This window comes from Festucalex cinctus, chromosome 16 (assembly GCF_051991245.1).
Source record: "Festucalex cinctus isolate MCC-2025b chromosome 16, RoL_Fcin_1.0, whole genome shotgun sequence".
NCBI lineage: Eukaryota > Metazoa > Chordata > Actinopteri > Syngnathiformes > Syngnathidae > Festucalex > Festucalex cinctus.
The window spans coordinates 12,872,501-12,890,221 of record NC_135426.1 but is presented as its reverse complement, the minus strand read 5'-3'; the positions used below and the strand labels follow the sequence as shown (position 1 = coordinate 12,890,221).

Below are 17,721 nucleotides of genomic sequence, written 5' to 3'. Positions count from 1 at the left end.
CACCAAAGGGGAAAACAATGCGTCACTCTGCATTGACTTTGTAATGCCAAAATGTGCCTTGCATCATCAACAAGGGGCAAGAAAACACAATTAGTTTTCATAAGATGCAACAACAAAATGGCTGGGACTTGATGAGGAAAAAAAAAAAAAGTGTAAAGAGGCAGTAAAGGGAGCATTAGTGGAGGGAAGGGAATGTGTCAATCATTGCTAGATGCATCTTCAGAAATGTACATGTGGATATTGCCAGGGTTGTTTTTCCTGTAAACAACACTTATGTGGAAAATGTCAAGCATACGTTCCACACATGGGATACGTGTTATGATACATTCTGGTAATTGGACCCCAGGCACGTAGAAAATTGATCGGATTGTTTTAGCTGCCATGCACGCTTGAAGAACCCCCAGAGGCAATTTGAGATGACAGACTGGATAGCAGAAGGTGAATGGCAGCCGCCGATATAAATGACCGGGTCATAATATCCAAGCAATTCCACACAAAATAGAAATGTCATGAATATAAAGCGCATATTGGTCCAGGGGCCTCACCTCGTACTCTCGGACCACCCTCATGCCTCGGCCGCCGCCCCCGTAGGCCGCTTTGAAGATGATGGGGAAGCCGTAGGTCTGGGCGAAGGCGTGTGCCTCCTGCAGACTGCTGATCGGGGAGTCTGTCCCGGGGACCACCGGCACACCTTGACAAGCACAAGGAACACGTTACATAGCAACAAAAGCACATCATCTGTGTGGAACTTGTCTTCTTACCGGCGCTGATGGCGAGGGTACGGGCCTCCACTTTGTCGCCCATCTTGCGGACCGTTTCCGGAGTCGGTCCCACAAACATCACGTCGGCATCGGCGCAGGCCTGAGCAAAGTCCGAGCGCTCAGACAGGAATCCGTAGCCCGGGTGGATGGCGTCCACATCATTGTCCTATGAAAAGAAAGACACATTGTTGAGCCAGACATTTTGCCTGTTAGCAAAGGTGTCCCTCAGGGGTCAATTCTGGGTCCAATGTTTTTTATGTAGCGATATTGTGGCTAATGGTTTGATAGTACTTTTGAATTCCATTTCGATACCTTGTCACCAACCTACGCCAAAAAATGGTTACGTCTTAGAAACAGCTTTTCACTGTTTTGTTAGAAGAGGATGATTGAAGCTATATTTTTATTTTATCATTCCTCTGTTACCGAACAGGAAGTCCTCTCCCTTTTGATTTACTTTGGAACTTGTCGCCATTTTTTTGGGCCATTTTATAAAGGTCATATTTTAACAAACTCTTCCTGCAGAATTTATCTTCAAATTTGTCGTGTTTCATCTGAAGAGGTTTCATGAAAAGTTATTGAAAGCTTGTAATTTTGTCACATGCTGTTGCCGTGGCGATGCACTTTTTGCAAAGAATGATGATGGTGTTTTTGAGAGTCTAAACATGGGCGAAAACTCATTAAACTTTGCACACACATCACACCTGTCATTGCTCATGAAAATAAAAATTTTAGAAATTTCTTGTGCAATTTTCAATAAATGGCTCAATAGCGCCCACTACAAATGAATTCCCGGTTGTATAAGTATGTTTCACCATCAGTAAGACCTACCAAAAAAAAAAAAAAAAAAAAAAATAAAAAAAAAAAAAAAAAAAAAAAAAAAAAGTCTTCTGTAGCCATATGCTAAACCTCACAGGAAGTCAGCCATTTTGAATTTATTTTGGTAATTGCACACCATTTTTTAGCCTTTTTACAGTGGTCACATTTGAATGAATACTCGTGAAACTTTGCCCACACATACACACACACACACACACGCACACCCACACACCCACACACCCACAAGGCCTGGCAAAAACATTTGTATTTTAGAGAATTCTTCTTGTCCTATGTGCAAGTACCCCAATGTGGCTCTTGTTAAACTCTTGCAATTGTTTTAGATAATGTATTGTTTCTATCTTGCCTTTTCTTTTCTTGCTTCCTCACTTTAATCGAGGACAAACTCAGTGGCCCACAAATTTAATAAAGGTGACTGAATTGAATGGAACATGGGAAACCAAGTCATGCTTCTGCGTCCACGGGCCACTCACTTTCTGCAATTTACATGTCACGTGACACAAAATGAGGCTGGAGCTGTCGACACTTTCATTGTCGTGCTATCAAAGTTGTTCATCCGCGAGCAAGTAGACACGCATAATGATGACAGGGTCAGACAGACAGAAACACCCCAGTGTTTAACATCTGCTCCGAGTTGCAAGACCGACTATAATCATGGACGACCCTGTTGCTAAGGGAAGTATGGAAACACAGGCAGGTGAAAGACACACTGCCAATAACATCACACAAGGGAACAGTCCAATAACATGTGCAAGTGGCAAATAAGCTTCAAAGCGGAGAGCGTTGCTTTAGCTTTTATAGATATAAGATTCTCTGTAAATGTGCTACAGAGCGTATTATGGGACAAAAAGGACAAAAGAACAAAAGTGGCAGGATAATTGGGTCGATGCGACTGACGGCGGAGAGGAATGGATGCAACGTGACGTACTCACACACATTAAATGTCGAGCTAACCTAAATGTTCATAAAAGAGGATTCTTTTTCTGACATTTTAATACCTTGACTACGATGAGAGGTTGGGAAAAAATGCCGGATTGAAAGACAACCCAGATAAACTCTCTGCAGATGCTTGATAGAAGAAATACATAACTATTGCCGTAATCTATACCAGTGATTAGGGATGAGTGATTTTGAAAAATCTAATTTTGTTTTCAATATCCTCTTCCCATGTTTTTTTTGTGTGTTTGTTTTTTAACAAACAAGCAATACATTAATCTGTATTTTACTAAACAATATCTACAGAGAGGGGTGGGGGGGGGGAATATAACATGTTTCTCATCCAGACGTCTTTACCTTTATTTAGCAGACTAGAAGACTTGAAGCCGTTTAAAATTTTGCTCATGCACAACATAATGTTGACAGCTTGAAAGTGAAGCAGCAATGTCTTTATAATGAAGTTCCAGGTGAAAATATAACAAAACAAGGTCATTTTCACTCAGAAATGCAAACCGAAATGAACAGCTTTGTTATATATAAATGTTATGGTCTTACAGGTTAATCTTACACTAAAATAAAGTCAAATGAATGATGAATTCAGATAAAAGACTGCTTATTTACCCACTTCATTTAGAGATGCAAACTTACTAAACATGCAGTCTATAAAGCCTTCACGACAACAACTTCACAAAAATTCTATTGCAAACACAAGTCAGAAAATCATAAATCCGAGTACAATAATGCAAATAAATTGCAGCAGCGGCATGAAAAGCGTATTGAACTATTGCACTTGTGTGCGTTGGAGTCAGCCAGTCATAGTCTTTACTCTCAAGAAAAGTATTGCCAGTTTACCTTGGCGACTTTGATGATGTCGGGGATGTCCAAGTAGGCGGCGACAGGTGGCAGACCTTTCCCAATGAGGTATGCCTCGTCTGCTTTTTGCCTGCAGAGACACAAACATTTGAGATGTCAGAATAGCTCAAATTTAAGGAAAACAAGGCAGGGTGTGACATTTAAATAGAGATGTTGTGAATTCACAAATACATTTAGGGAGAATAGAATGTTGGAGCCAAACATGCTTGGTTGAATGCTTGTAATGTGGATGTAATTCCGCCTATGTCCTTCTGACAAGGCATCACAAAGACGCACTGAAAGACATCCTGTAATTGTGTGTCGTGATCAATAATCTGCAGTGGCAGCTAAGCCGCTCGCTCACAAGGCTGGCTGCTGGCCGGCCTTCGTTATATTATTTCAACCACGGCAGGAGCCTCTGCATGCTACGGCGTGCCATTTTGCAAGCTTTGTAATCGGGCCTCATTGGGTTTAGCACACCAGCGGCTAAGCATACCTGTGCATCTGTCCGGTGTCCTGCTCGGAGTAGACGGCCACCGTTCGAATCCCAAGCTCAGTGCAGGCTCTGAACACACGGATGGCGATCTCACCTGGAGGACAAAATTTGATGTGAGAAGGCTTCATTTCACGGAAAATGAAATTGGGCCTTTTCCACATATGAGCTTCTTCAGGGTTCTTGCAAGGGATGTTCAATACCACTTTTTTTTTTAGACCGATACCAGTCCGAGCATTCAACTCTTGAGTAGTTGCCGATCCCGATACTGAGTAACGATACCACTAGTAAATTTGATACATAAAAATTCTCACAACCCAAAAAGGCAGATCATTTTAAAGAAAGGCCAATAGGTGCATGGAATTAATAGCAATTGGCTATTCTAGAAGTGTAACAATTAACCGATAACTAATCAGTCATCAAATTAACTAATTTGCTCCCAAAAATGTATGAATCAGTTTTGTTTTGTTTTTTTTGTTTTTTATGTTTTAAGTGTCCCAAAGACATATTTGTACAATTTTTTTTATTTATTTTTATTTTTTTATGCTAGAGCATACAGAAGGCTTTGATGCAGCCACTCAACTGCAAAGAACGGTTGCAGAAATGGTAGTTATTACACAAACGGCCAGCAGGTGGCAGCAGAGCAAAGGAGATCAACCAGGGCCATCTAGAAAAAAAGCTAAATTCCTCACAATTCTAAACAGATTTGTGAAAATTGCTGAAAGTTAGCTATATTCTAATACTAATTGGTGCTAGACAGAAACAGGTAAAAATATACTTTTTTTCCTGACGAAAGAATAGACTTTAATCTTTCTTTTGATAGGTTCCATATTTTTATAGCAATAGAACAATATTCTGTGGGCCTTGCAAAATCAGTCAAAATCCAGTAAAACAGCCGGGAGCGAACGGGATTGCTTCTGTGAAAATGGCTGGGAGTGAATCAGTTAATTGATCATTATTTTTGATAATCAATTAATTGTTTATATATATATTTTTTTTTTTTTTTTTTTTATTCTATAATTGTCTAAATGCTCTGAATTTCAGCTGCTGAACAGTACATATTCTCTGACTTATGTTATCCCTCCCCCCCCCATTGAAAGTGGATTGATTATCTTTGTTTGAACCAACTGCTTTTACTTCGGAAAATAACAAGCATTTTTGCCTATTTTCCTCACATTACAGCACGTATCACGATCCGGTCCTCGAGGTCCAGAGTCCTGCATGTTTTCGAGGTTTCTCTACTCCAACGCACCTGATTCAATGATCAGGATAATTATCAGGCTCCTGCAGAACTTGCCGATGAGCTTAAACATATATCTGCTGTGTTGAAAGTAGGAAACCTCCAAAACCTGCAGGACTGCGGCCCTCGGGGACTGAAGTTTGACACCTATGCATTACAGAGTAAACCAGGAACTGAAACATCATTAATTTATGTTGATTTACTGTTGGTTTGAAATAATGTCATGTTGTTGAAAAAAAAAAGGATGGAAATATAAATGTTTGTTAATCCGACTCGAATAATCACTAAAAAAAAAAAAAAACTGACAGATGAATAAATTACTAAAATATGTGTTAGTTGCAGCTCCAATCTATTCTTATGATTTGTAATTCCCATGAGTTCCTGATCAAAAATGGTCACGAGTTCCGATACCTTAAAATAAGGCTGCCTATCGGCCCCTTACCATTACCTGGTATTAGTACTTGCCCATCCCTAGTTTTACTGACTAAACTGCATCACAGTTAAAAAAAAATGTTTAAAAAACAAAACATACACACTGCAGCCCAGCCCAGTCTGGCGCACTGCAGTGTGATGAATGTGATCTAATATGGTGTAGATATCGTGTCACGCCAAAGTGAAGGACAGACACAGACGGAAACCCCTGTGTGTGTGCGTGCGTCACAGACCAAAACCCCTCTGAATCACAATGATGGATTAAAGCAGTTTAATAGAGCTTTGAAGGGAGGAAGGCTGACATGAATCTTTCTATGTGCACCCCGTCTGGAGTGGGTGTCCGTACTTATTATCAGAAAAAGTAAGAAATACGAAATAGAGTGAGTTGTGATCTTCAGCAGATCGCACCAGTCCTAATTGGCTAATTTGTCTTAGGTTTTATGTTTCATATTTTTCAACCCAAGAATTAAATTGCAAAGAGCCCCTTGCTAATTTAATAGCGTAACTGATTGCCAGTAATATGCAAATCTCCTTCAGGACATTTTTTTTCCCCAAGCGCTGAAGTGAAAAACACTAATATGCGTTAAATGTAACCTGACTTTCTGCAATAATGGTCATAGAGTACACTTTTGAGTGTTTAAAGCTATTCAGTGGGGCATTAAAAAAAAGTGGATTGTGCAGCCACCCACACAGGCAAGTGCTTAAACATGAATGATCAGCAAAGCATTCTTGTTTGAGTAGAAATGAAACATTTTCATTCTTACCTCGATTCGCCACCATCACTTTCTTGATTGGCCGACATTGGCTCTGCGGGGCCGAGTGGGCAAAGCGGTACACGAGACACGCCCTCCTCACGGCCAGCAGGCTGAGGCCGCCTTGCAGTGTAGCGGCGCGCAACATCCTGTGCGAGACACAACAACGTGACATTTTCATGTTAAGTGAAATTAATTAAACACTTTACACCCACAACGCTTAATTAGCCGGCATTCATGGTGACAAACGTCTAGGGATGCTCAATACCACTTTTTTTTTTTAGACCGATATCAGTACGAGGAGTCGTAGTCTGGAAAAAAGCAAATCAATGATTTTTTTTTTTCAGATGCAGTACAAGAAAACAAATAATCATTTGATACTCACCTTTGATTGATATGTTTGTGGTTTTAGAGAGCATTTTGTGGCACTGCAAGCCAGATTAAAAAAAAAAAAAAAAAAAAAAAAAAAAAAAAAAAACTGTCAGCAATTCCATTGCAATAGTCATTTTACAAGCAGGAAGTGTGACAGCCAATCAGGAGCTGCTCAACCTCCTGTAGCCCAATTAGCTACAGGTGTTTTCTCAACAATACCCAGCTGTCTATTGCCGCATCCAAATAACAACACTGTTAAACTATTATAAATAAATAAATAAATTACTACATCACATTTGTGCCGCTTTATATCCATATTTAGACTTTTTTTTTTTTCTTCTTAAATAATCATGAATCAACATACTGATTGAGCCAGAAGTTCTAAATGCTATGCAAGTATTACTGGTTTCTTGCCACACAATGGATATAGTCACTAAATAATTATAAAGTCTAAAAGTAAAAATAAATAGTTACTTAAAAAACAGCGTGGTACATAAAAATTAATACACGCAAATAAACTTATCCATTTACATGTATGAAGGCGAAACACAAACTGGTTTTTGAAAGCTTCTTGGGATATCACTGCCACCGTGTGGCCAAATGGCGGCATTACCTACAGCCTGTAACGCTATAACTGTACTTTTACTGCAGCGTCTCTCAACTCTAAGTCCTCGGGGCACACACTATCCAGCCTGTTTTCCATGTCTCCCGGCCTGTTTTCCATGTCTTCAAACGCAGGTGAGGATTGTTATCAGGCTACTCCAGAGCTTGCTGATGAGCTGTGATTGGAATCACCTGCGTTGGGAATAGGGTGACATGGAAAACAAGCTGGATAGTGTGCCCCGAGGACCGTCCAGGGTTGAGAAACACTGGTTTATGGCACTGAAAAATAATTAACAGACCCCCACAAAAAAAAAACTCCACCATATTTAACTTTCTGGAAAATAAATGCTGTGCAATGCAATATTTTTATTTGGAATTTGGGAGTAATCAGTAGTTTATAACATACAAAAAAAATGCTCAGCGTTATAAACACAGAGGCAGGCAAGAGTTAACTATGACACAATACTACTTCCAAAACACTACTGCCTTTCTTTTATTTATTCATGTACAGATGCCACATACAGCACAGCTGCCTGCTGTTGTAAATATGAACATAGGGGCCTTTTTTTCTGTTCTTGTATGCCACCACTGTACAGAATTTAAAGGCATGTTTGATTGTGTCTCGGACTAAATAAGAAATGAAAGGTGGCATTTTGAAAGTGTTGCAACCCATGAGTGGAATTTAAATATATCGAAGAAAAAAAAAGCACGCGTGGTGGGAGATAGCGATAGCCTGCCCGCAGATGGTAAGTGAAGCTGCAGCCGCGTATAAAAAATGCTCTTTGATCACTTATAAAGCTGGAAATACAGCAGGCAGCCAAGCCCCGCAGCACAGAACATCTTCCTAACCTGCAGTGGCACACACACACGGAGATATTTAGGCTGAAATATCCACAAACTCGAAGTCATTTTGTGCATTTGTGTGTTGTCTTAAATGGCGTGACAAGCAGTGACAACGTGCAAGTTAAGGATCAGGCGTGGAATGGGAGGAATGTAACATGGTGGGGGACTCTTTTCAATAGCTTCTACTTTGTCACATCGTCTCCTTTGTGGAGTGGAAGTGACACAAGATGAACCAACGCATGCAAATAACACAACAGTCTCATACAAATGTCATTTGTGTCAAACACAACGAAGCCAAACTGGCAACTTTGTCGTCACCCATTAGTCAGTGGCGCCCTCCTGTGGTTTAACGGGGCTACACATGCAGAATGAAATTCTTTGAAAATGAATAGTGTGACTCACTAATAGTTTCCTTACACTCAATAGTGCATGTTACGCAACATGAGGACCAAGCCCTCGAAAAGAAAGTGCACTTACTCTTGCAGCAGGAGAGGGGAAAAAAAAAAAAAGGTAATGGAGCTAAACAACACAAGGCAGAGTAACAAATAACTTGATTAATTCATCATTTTAAAAATAAAATCATTATGAGTGAGCTAAATTGTGAGACTGAGGTGCATATAAATAAAAAACACTCTTAATGCTGGATGGGTGGTTTATAAGATGTGTTTACAATAGCGACTCAACATTGTGTACAGGAATTATTTTTGAATAAATAAAACCTTTAAAGGATACTTAACTTATTTAGCCCATTATAGGAATAAAAAGTTAATATATTTTGTCTCTAATTAAATTGATACTTTCATATTTTTCACATACAATTAGTACCTTTAAAAACACATTTTGCAACTTGCTGTCCACTGAAAATGACATCACAACGGCTCAGGTAGCCAATCACAGCGCAGCTTGTGAATGTCACATGACCAAACCAAGAAAACAGGTGTGCTGTGATTGGTTACCTGAGCCCTTGTGATGTCATTTTCAGTCGACAGCAAGTTGCAAAACGTGTTTTTAAAGGTACTAATTGCACATGAAAAATAACGAAAATATCAAATTTATTATAGGCAAAATATTAATGTTTGACAGCCAAAAATGGCTAAATAAGTGAAGTATCCCTTCAAATAATAGGCTGTTGGGTTTATTGCTTTTATTAAAATTGAATTAAAATCATATATACATATAATACTAATAATGTATTTAATATTTCATTTAAAAAAAAAAAATAGGAGTGCTGTTCGGAGTCTTTCTGTGGAATGTGTTTGTTTTGACTGAGATGCAAGTGTTCCTAATGAAATCAAAATGTTCCTGGCAACACATTCAGAAAGTTCATATGAGGTAGAGTATCCGGAGTACTAGTTAAATACAGAGTGAAAGTACTTTTGGAAACATACAACACATATGTGTACTTATACAGTAAATGCAGTCATTTGAAAACCTTCCTCCTAATTTTAGAATCCGCACAACACAACAAAATTACAGCAAGCAAGCTGAAGTGGAATGTAGCATAAAATGTCTGACCACGGCCTCCCAATCGCACGCCCCAACACATCTCAATATGCGAGCATTCCAATAGGGAATTAAAAAAATAAAAATACTTTAGGACTGACTAAGACTGTGTGTGTCTCGTTTGCAAGACCAGAGGTCATTTGTGGTTGACATATTAACCTCACGGGGAGGGAGCACATTTCTGTTTTGATGCACAAGTGACATATAAATGCACATTTTGTTGCGTCCGAGGTCCAAAAGTCATCTCTGGGCTGTTCACAACAAGCACATTTTGGAGGTTTCCAAAGCAAAAGGTCAAACCGGGTCGCCCCCATGCCGCAAGATGATGCTTTCTATTTTCAACTAGTGCTGTCTGGCATCATGTTTCCACTACAGTTCCCAGCAGGCAACGGCACTGCACGACTGTCCGAGCGTTTGGCAGAGACAAACCCCACGTGCACATGTGCGGACTCATGAGAAATCCACAATTGGCGTTTTGGCAGCAGGCAGGCTCAGAAACTGTCCGTCAAACTAGGTTGAACAAAGAAAATGTTCCTAAGCAGATCCTTAACCGCATCTCATGAGTATGAAATAATATTCATTGAGCTTTAATGGGGCTGTCCCCAAATGCTCTCTTCCTGTTTTGAGTTTCCATAAAGGCAACAAACAAACTGGTTTAAGAGCGTAATTACTGTACATACTGTATGGAAAATTATTACATTGCATAATATATCTAAGTCAAAAATAAAATCCATATCTTCAAACTACTTAAATAATGTGTGTAAAAGAGGCCTAACAGGCACACATCTTCCTCCTCTTTGGATTCAAAACATCATACATTTTAACCAGTTCATGTCCAAAATTGTTCTGTGCCAATCAGGGTTATTATAATTTGGGTATTTTTCATTTTAGTTCGTTCTGATTTCATTTTGAATTGTGTTTTTTAAATTTAGTTGGTTTTAATTAGTTTTCAGGGTGGTTTTGTTATTTTTTATTAGTTTTAGTTATTTAATAAATGTTTAGTTTTAGTTAGTTTCAGTATTAGTTTTAGTTTTTTTTTTAAATGTGTATTACAATATTTTAAAAAAATATTTATTTTGTTTACAATATATTTAATACATATTTAATATTAGTTAATATTTAAAAAATATTTAATATTTATTGTATTTAATATTTAATAATAATAATAATAATAATAATAATAATAATAATAATAATAATGTAATAAAATATAATAAAATAATAATATTTAATATTTATTTAATATTTAATATTTAAAAAACACCATGGGAGCGACGTCATCTGAAAATACTTTTCTATTGGTTGTTGCTCGATGACGTTACTTTTGTGTGACAAACTTTCAAACATCCTTTTTCCATCCATCCATTTTCTTGACCGCTTATTCCTGACAAGGGTCGCGGGGGTGCTGGAGCCTATCTCAGCTAGCTTCGGGCAGTATGCGGGGTACACTCTGGACTGGTTGCCAGCCAATCGCAGGGCATACAGAGACGAACAACCATCCACAAAATTGCATTTTAAAGTCAACTCCAAAGGCTCATGCATTAGATTAATTACCAACGATGAAAACGAAGGACATTTTTGCATTTTCACTTAGTTTTCGTTTTTTAAAAGGTATTTTTCTTTTTTATTTAAAATTGTTTTTGAATTTTATTTTTTTCATTAAACTAAAATAACCTTGGTGACAATGTGTGGCGAATATCAGCACACAAGTACATAGCTTGCTTTTCAGATGCATCTCTGGTTTCATTTAATGTTGTTACAAAACCAACTTAATCAAGTCCACATGCTTCCGTTAGAGCAGTGTTTTTCAACCCTGGTCCTCAGGCCACACTATCCAGCCTGTTTTCAATGTCTCTCTATTTACAACACAGGTGATTCCATTGACAGCTCATTAGCAAGCTCTGGAGAAGCCTGATGACGATCCTCAACTGTGTTGGAATCGGGAGACATGGAAAACAGGCTGGATAGTGTGCCCCGAGGACAAGAGTTGGGAAACACTGCATTAGAGAATGCTTGTAAAACAACATCATCAGACAAAAAGTACACCTTGAGAAGAGATCACTGCAACACACATGAAGTTGTACATGTCGCTCATCTCGGGGAAGAAGCGCGAGTGGAGTAAAGGTTGTTAAAACAACAGAAGAGGCAGATGCACATGAGCGGGTTCAAAGGTGAAAAAGAGACACCGGAATGAGGCCATCCATGCGCAAAGTGTGGCCGGCAAGCAAACAAGCACAATGTGCACTCTCGCAGGTTTCAACATGTAAACAAGGTTCGTTTTTTGTCTCTGGGGCTCACTTAACGGTGGCTGAACAACCCTAACGAGTAATACATAATCAAACAAATGGCACGTATAAAACTACTCTGCCAACAGATAAGAAAAAGACGATTACACGTATGGGTAATATTCAATTTATCCGGTAGGTTGGAGGGCCCATTATAATATGATACATCAAATTATAATGTTTTGTGATGTTAAACTGTTGACTATATCATGTTGTAATTGATAGTGAACCTACCACGTTCCAAAAACTGAAGCTTATCACATTTATAACATGAAATTGACCTCCCAACATTCCATATTTTTTTTTAACAATATTGCACACACAGTCACGCACTCATATTTGTCTAACAAGATACGGGCAATCAATAACAGCTGGCAGATCAATGGTGAAACTTATCACATTAAAATGTTAAACTTATCGCACTATAATGTGAAATTTATAACTATAAAATGTGAACTATCACGTAAAAATGGGAATTACCACATAAAAATGTGAACTTTATGACATTCTAACATGTTACTGAACCGACCACGTTAAAACGTGAAATTTATTATGTTAAAACTTCAAGTTATCACGTCTTACCATGCAATTAGTCACCGATTAATCAAATCTTAGAATTTTGATGAATCACTTAATTGAAAAGACTTTTTAATCAACATCTTTTGCCCGCCAAATTTGAAGAGCACCTGTTATGCGTTAATATTCTTTCGACATTTAATGTTATGACGTCTTCTACACTTTTGATCCACTGCACGCTCTCATCCTCTTCTTATTCTAATCAGCTAATTACGTGCATAATTTAAAATAAAATTACAAAATGACATCAATATTTTGACTGGACCAAATATTCTGAATGTCATACGCAAAAATGTATTAAATGCTTTATTTTAATCCATGTAGTTATGTTTATTGCTCAAACAGAACCTGCGCTACCTTAAAAGTAAACATCCGGCGTCAAGCTAAATTTTTCATGATTAATTAATGAGATAGCACTTTAACTTTGACAGCCCTCGTTAAAACACAAGAATGGGGACAAATACTTTTAGAGACTGTCTAATAGTAAGGCGTAATAGTGACTGTGTTTCATTATTTTTGTTCATTGTTGCCAAAATGTTATTTTACAATATTATTTATACTGTATATGTCTCATGACAAAAATATTTGACATTATTTCAGGCTGTTTGTGTTGACAGTAATAACTACTTTGTACAAACTGCTCTTAAACAACTCATTATAATTTTATTATGAACAAGTACAAATGATGGATTTTCTTGTAAATTTATTCCCACCTTTCCAGGGTTCACTAGTCCTATACAACTGTTTGGTAAAATTGATACGATGGAGCACTAATGCGGCGTTTTGCCACCAGGCGGATGAACAACCGGTTGGTTTGCACGACGGTTGTTCACCACCAACCAAGCCTTGTAACCGCAATCATCAACCACCTATCATATTGACATATGGAAATTCTACTCTTGAAAATTCATTGCAAGTTACTTTTTAAAATAGTTTTACAGTCAAAGCATAGAATACATAGTTGAATACAAAGTAGAATACAAAGTTATTGAAAAGTCTTCCTACTTAAGGAATTGTATTGCAGGCTGCATGTTTCAAAGAACGTGCAAGCTCCAAAGTAGCAACGCGAAGCTAAGCTAAAGTCAACGAGTGCACGCCATGCGAGCATTTTCGCTTTTTACTCTCCGACAGATGTGACAGCGTGACACACGCGCGTGCGTGGGGCAAACAAATGGCAAACCGGACAGCCTGGAAGTAAACGCACACACACGCACGCACGCATACACACACATATGGAAGACACACAAAGCTAGCACACCGTTCTGCATCAGTACTCACATGTGGTGCATCCGATGACAGGTAAGAGGACACCGAGTGTAAACAGTCGACTATTTTGAGGGCGCGTTTTGGCTTGTTTGTTTGGGTTTTGCCCACGTAGCTCACACACGCACGGTCACGCTTGGAGGAGGAGGAGGAGGAAGAAGAGGGAGGGGGCGTTGGTGGGTAGTCTGCTACTTTAGATCAATTTTTGCTTCATATGCGCACTCAAGGAAATGGCGTGGAGGAACGGGGCTGGCTCGATGAGTGGCCGGGGGAAGACTTGAGGACGGAGGCGCGCTGTCAAACACGCTAAAGTGGCCGTGCGGCTAAAGCTAACTGCTAGCAGCTCCGTGCTTTTCCTGTGTTACAGCCCCGGTTAATCTCTTCCTTCTCGCACAAACTCTGATCCCTCTCGGTCGGTGGTGACGTCCCGCACACGCCCTCTGTGCTCTCGGCCAATCAGAGAAGAGGGCGTGGCGTCACGGCTTGGCGTATTTATAATTAATGAGTATGTATGTATGCGTGCATATATAATTTTAATGAAGGTACGATTAAATTAATCTCCTGTTATATTTTAATGTAATAAAATTCAGATTGGTCATGTGTTTTTAATATATTTTTATCGATCAAAAATATTTTCCCCAGTTTTACAGATTAAAAATATTTTTAAATGCACTGAAAACAGTAAAAAAAAATTATGCAAAATATATATACAATACACGTCTGTAATTTTACGTTCTAAATTTTACTTAAAGAGATACTTTACTTATTTAGCAATTTTTGGCAGTTAAACATTAATATTTTGCCTATAATAAATTTGATATTTTCATGTACAATTAGTACCTTTAAAACACAACTTGCTGTCGACTGAAAATGACATCACAAGGGCTCAGGTAACCAATCACAGCTCAGCTTGTGAATGTCACATGACCAAACCTAGAACACAGGTGAGCTGTGATTGGGTACCTGAGCACTTGTGATGTCATTTTCAGTCGACAGCAAGTTGTAAAATGTGTTTTTAAAGGTACTAATTGTACGTGAAAAATAATTAAAGTATTAAATTAATTATAGAAAAAAAATATTAACTTTTTATTTGCTATAATGGGAAAAATAAGTGAAGTGTCCCTTTAAAAAATAAACAAACAAAAAAAAAATTGGACTTTCCACTTACCAACATGGAATAATATTCTGTTTTTTCTTGTTTAGATTTTATTAAAATTCCTTTTAATTCCGACTAAATGTTGCTCTTTGTATTTGTTTTCACTTCCTATATGATTAACCTGATGTGTGTGAATAAAACTGCTCTACTGTCTGGCTAGCAATCGAGCTAGCTAGACAGTTTGTTTAGGCAAGCATTCATTGATTGTTCCATTATTATTCTCTTGTATTACATGACTTTATTTTATTTTGTATTTTAATTTCATAAACCATTTAGCCATGAGATGGGCTAAATAAATAAAATGCACTTATTCACCTCCTTATAACATGTTATTTGTTAGATTCAAAGAAAGTATATTTGGGATAAATTATATTTGTTTGCATTTGTTAATTACAAGTTACCAAGTTTTTTATGCTTTGTCATCGCAGTGGGACATTACGTAAAACGTGTAAATAGTATTTTATTCATTCAATTAATTTCTCTCAACAAAAGTGAACATTATTGACTTGGTTATTGATTCTTGTGATCAGCTGTTTCGCAACATTTATTAAACCAAGGCACGTATTTTATATTCATACATTTTGTGACAATTACGACAAAGTATCTGCATTGGCTCAACAAAAGTTGGGGAAAATACTCAACTGAAAGTTTCTGAGCACGAGCTGAGAAATGTTTGTTTCTATCACAGAACACAAACTCATGACTGCCAAACTCGTGTTTGCTGTCTTACCGGCTCTGGATAAACAAGTTGATGTATGCGTCACTAAACAATGAAACTTAATGATCACTTCAAATGCCGTCCAACATGCATTGACCCACTTTCCCATCTCACGCACGCACACACGCACTGAACTTTACTTGCTTTTCCCTATGTATCCTCATCCCTTTCTGTGCTGCCTCAGAGCTTGTAATTAAAGGCGACCTCCCCACAATGTTGGGATTCGGTTGTGTAATAGCTGGCACACCCTTCACATTGTTGTTGTCACAAGTTTTATTCCTTTACACCCATGAGGATTTGATTATTTTTTTCCAATGCAAAAAGCCTCACAACTGAGAGATGACTGGAGATTGTGCATCACGTCTAGCACATGATCGCAGATTAAGTCTGTTATTTATTTATCTATTTTTTTAATGGTTTAACTTGGCACAGTGCGACCTAGCTAGCTACATGGATGCTCGTGAAAAACACGCTGACATGCTGTGTGTATTTTGAATTGATCATCAGTGTTATTGAAAACATTTCGGAAGCCTTGCACAAGGTGTATCAAGCACTATTAACAGAACAAGCCAGAAGAGTCACTGTGTCAGACGGGTGTCATGTTACCTCACTTCTCTTGATTGGTTTCATAAGCAAAATCCAAGGTTATTTTAGTTAACTAAAACTAAAATGCCTTTTTTTTAAAAAAAAAAAGAAAACTAACTGAATTACATTTTATGTTTACAAAACTAATTAAAACCAACTATAAATACTGTATACCAAAAGACATATAGTCTTTGGTAATTAATTTAATGCATGAGTGTTTGGGGATGATTTTAAACTTTTAAGTAATTTATTTTGATATTAACTGGAATAAGAACGTTTGAAAGTGTGTCACACAGAAGTGATGTCATCTAGCAGCAGCCGATAGAAAAGCACATTTATAAGATGATGTCGCTCCCATGGTGTTTTTTTTAAATATTGCGCACAAATAAAACACATTTAAAAAAAACAAAAACAAAAGCTAATACTGAAACTAACTAAAACTAAACTAAAAATAAGCACTTATTAAATAACTAAAACTACTAAAAACTAACAGGACCACCCTGAAAGCTAATTAAAATTAACAAAACGAAACTAAGTGCAATTTCTGGAGAAATTGCATGGGAATGCTGAAAGCAAATTGAGAGATAAATTATGAAATTATAACCTCCTGGTTACTGGACAATGCGCTTTACCAACTGTGCCACCGAGCAGTATCAGACACCTGGTAATCATTACAAGTTATATATATGGAATTGGGCATAGAATGTGATACATAAAAAAAGTTCAATGACTGTCCCATTGAAAATGAATGGGGAAAAGTTGATATTAAATGTTAAATTGTGCAAATACTGTAATGTGGAATCAGACGATATATACCCCGGGTGGTGTGAATTTCTGAAGCTAGTTGAAATTTGAACAATGTAAATTGGAAGTATTATGTGGGAGTTGTTAGGCGGCAAAAAAGTGTGGAGAATAAAAATAACAATAACGTGTGGGAATGCTTCAGCATTCCCACAATTCAAAAAACAAAACTCAAAATGAAATAAAAATTAAAATGAAAAATTCCAAAATTATAATAACCCTGGCAAATCACACTGGCACGATATTGCAAGAAGTGGAAAAAGTTGGACTTTAATTGGGGTGTTTAAATAGGGGAAAGGCCACTGACTGCAGTGATTTTATGACGAGGTCACATATAATGCAGACATACTTATCTTGCACCGACATAATCAGCATTCATTTAGATACGGGATCAAAGTATTCCAGGTGTGCTGTAAAAATAGAAGCAACTAAAAGATAAAAATATTGTAAACTTGTTCTGAGGCCGCAAAAAAGCGTACATAACACCTGCACAGTTTGATAGCTGGTTAAACAATTCTGACAACTTCCGACCCCTTACAGTACAAATTCAAACACGACTTGAGTGGTAGCAGAATAATATAAACACAGATATGTAACAAAAAAAGGAATTTTAAACAAAGTCCAAAGAAGACGTCAAACTGCCTTTGGACTTGCATTGCAATTATCACGAGAGCTAACCCAGGAAACAGGCGAGATGTTTCCTGAGAAGAGCCAAG

General features: G+C 37.7%; 2 protein-coding genes across 7 annotated transcripts in view; both read right to left on the bottom strand.

The window, feature by feature from the left end:
• LOC144003720 (pyruvate carboxylase, mitochondrial-like) overlaps window positions 1–14,156 on the bottom strand; it is a 131,950-nt gene extending 117,794 nt beyond the window's left edge. The window contains exons 1-7 of one of the 3 annotated variants that reach the window (XM_077500238.1): window positions 13,761–14,156; window positions 6,686–6,728; window positions 6,313–6,449; window positions 3,880–3,973; window positions 3,384–3,474; window positions 762–927; window positions 546–691 (exon numbers count right to left, since the gene is read on the bottom strand). In XM_077500238.1, coding sequence (XP_077356364.1) covers window positions 546–691; window positions 762–927; window positions 3,384–3,474; window positions 3,880–3,973; window positions 6,313–6,448 — 633 coding nt within the window. In that variant the 5' untranslated portion in view covers window position 6,449; window positions 6,686–6,728; window positions 13,761–14,156. Of the gene's footprint in view, window positions 1–545; window positions 692–761; window positions 928–3,383; window positions 3,475–3,879; window positions 3,974–6,312; window positions 6,450–6,685; window positions 6,729–7,203; window positions 7,576–13,760 lie in introns of those variants that run through there. The other 2 variants (XM_077500237.1, XM_077500236.1) reach the window with 2 other exon arrangements.
• A 3,093-nt stretch (window positions 14,157–17,249) lies between these two features.
• LOC144003707 (uncharacterized) overlaps window positions 17,250–17,721 on the bottom strand; it is an 8,978-nt gene continuing 8,506 nt past the window's right edge. For all 4 annotated transcript variants that reach the window (XM_077500219.1, XM_077500218.1, XM_077500220.1 and 1 more), the window contains one exon: window positions 17,250–17,721. This exon is cut by the window's right edge and continues 446 nt beyond it. The gene's annotated coding sequence lies outside the window, so the exon portion shown is untranslated.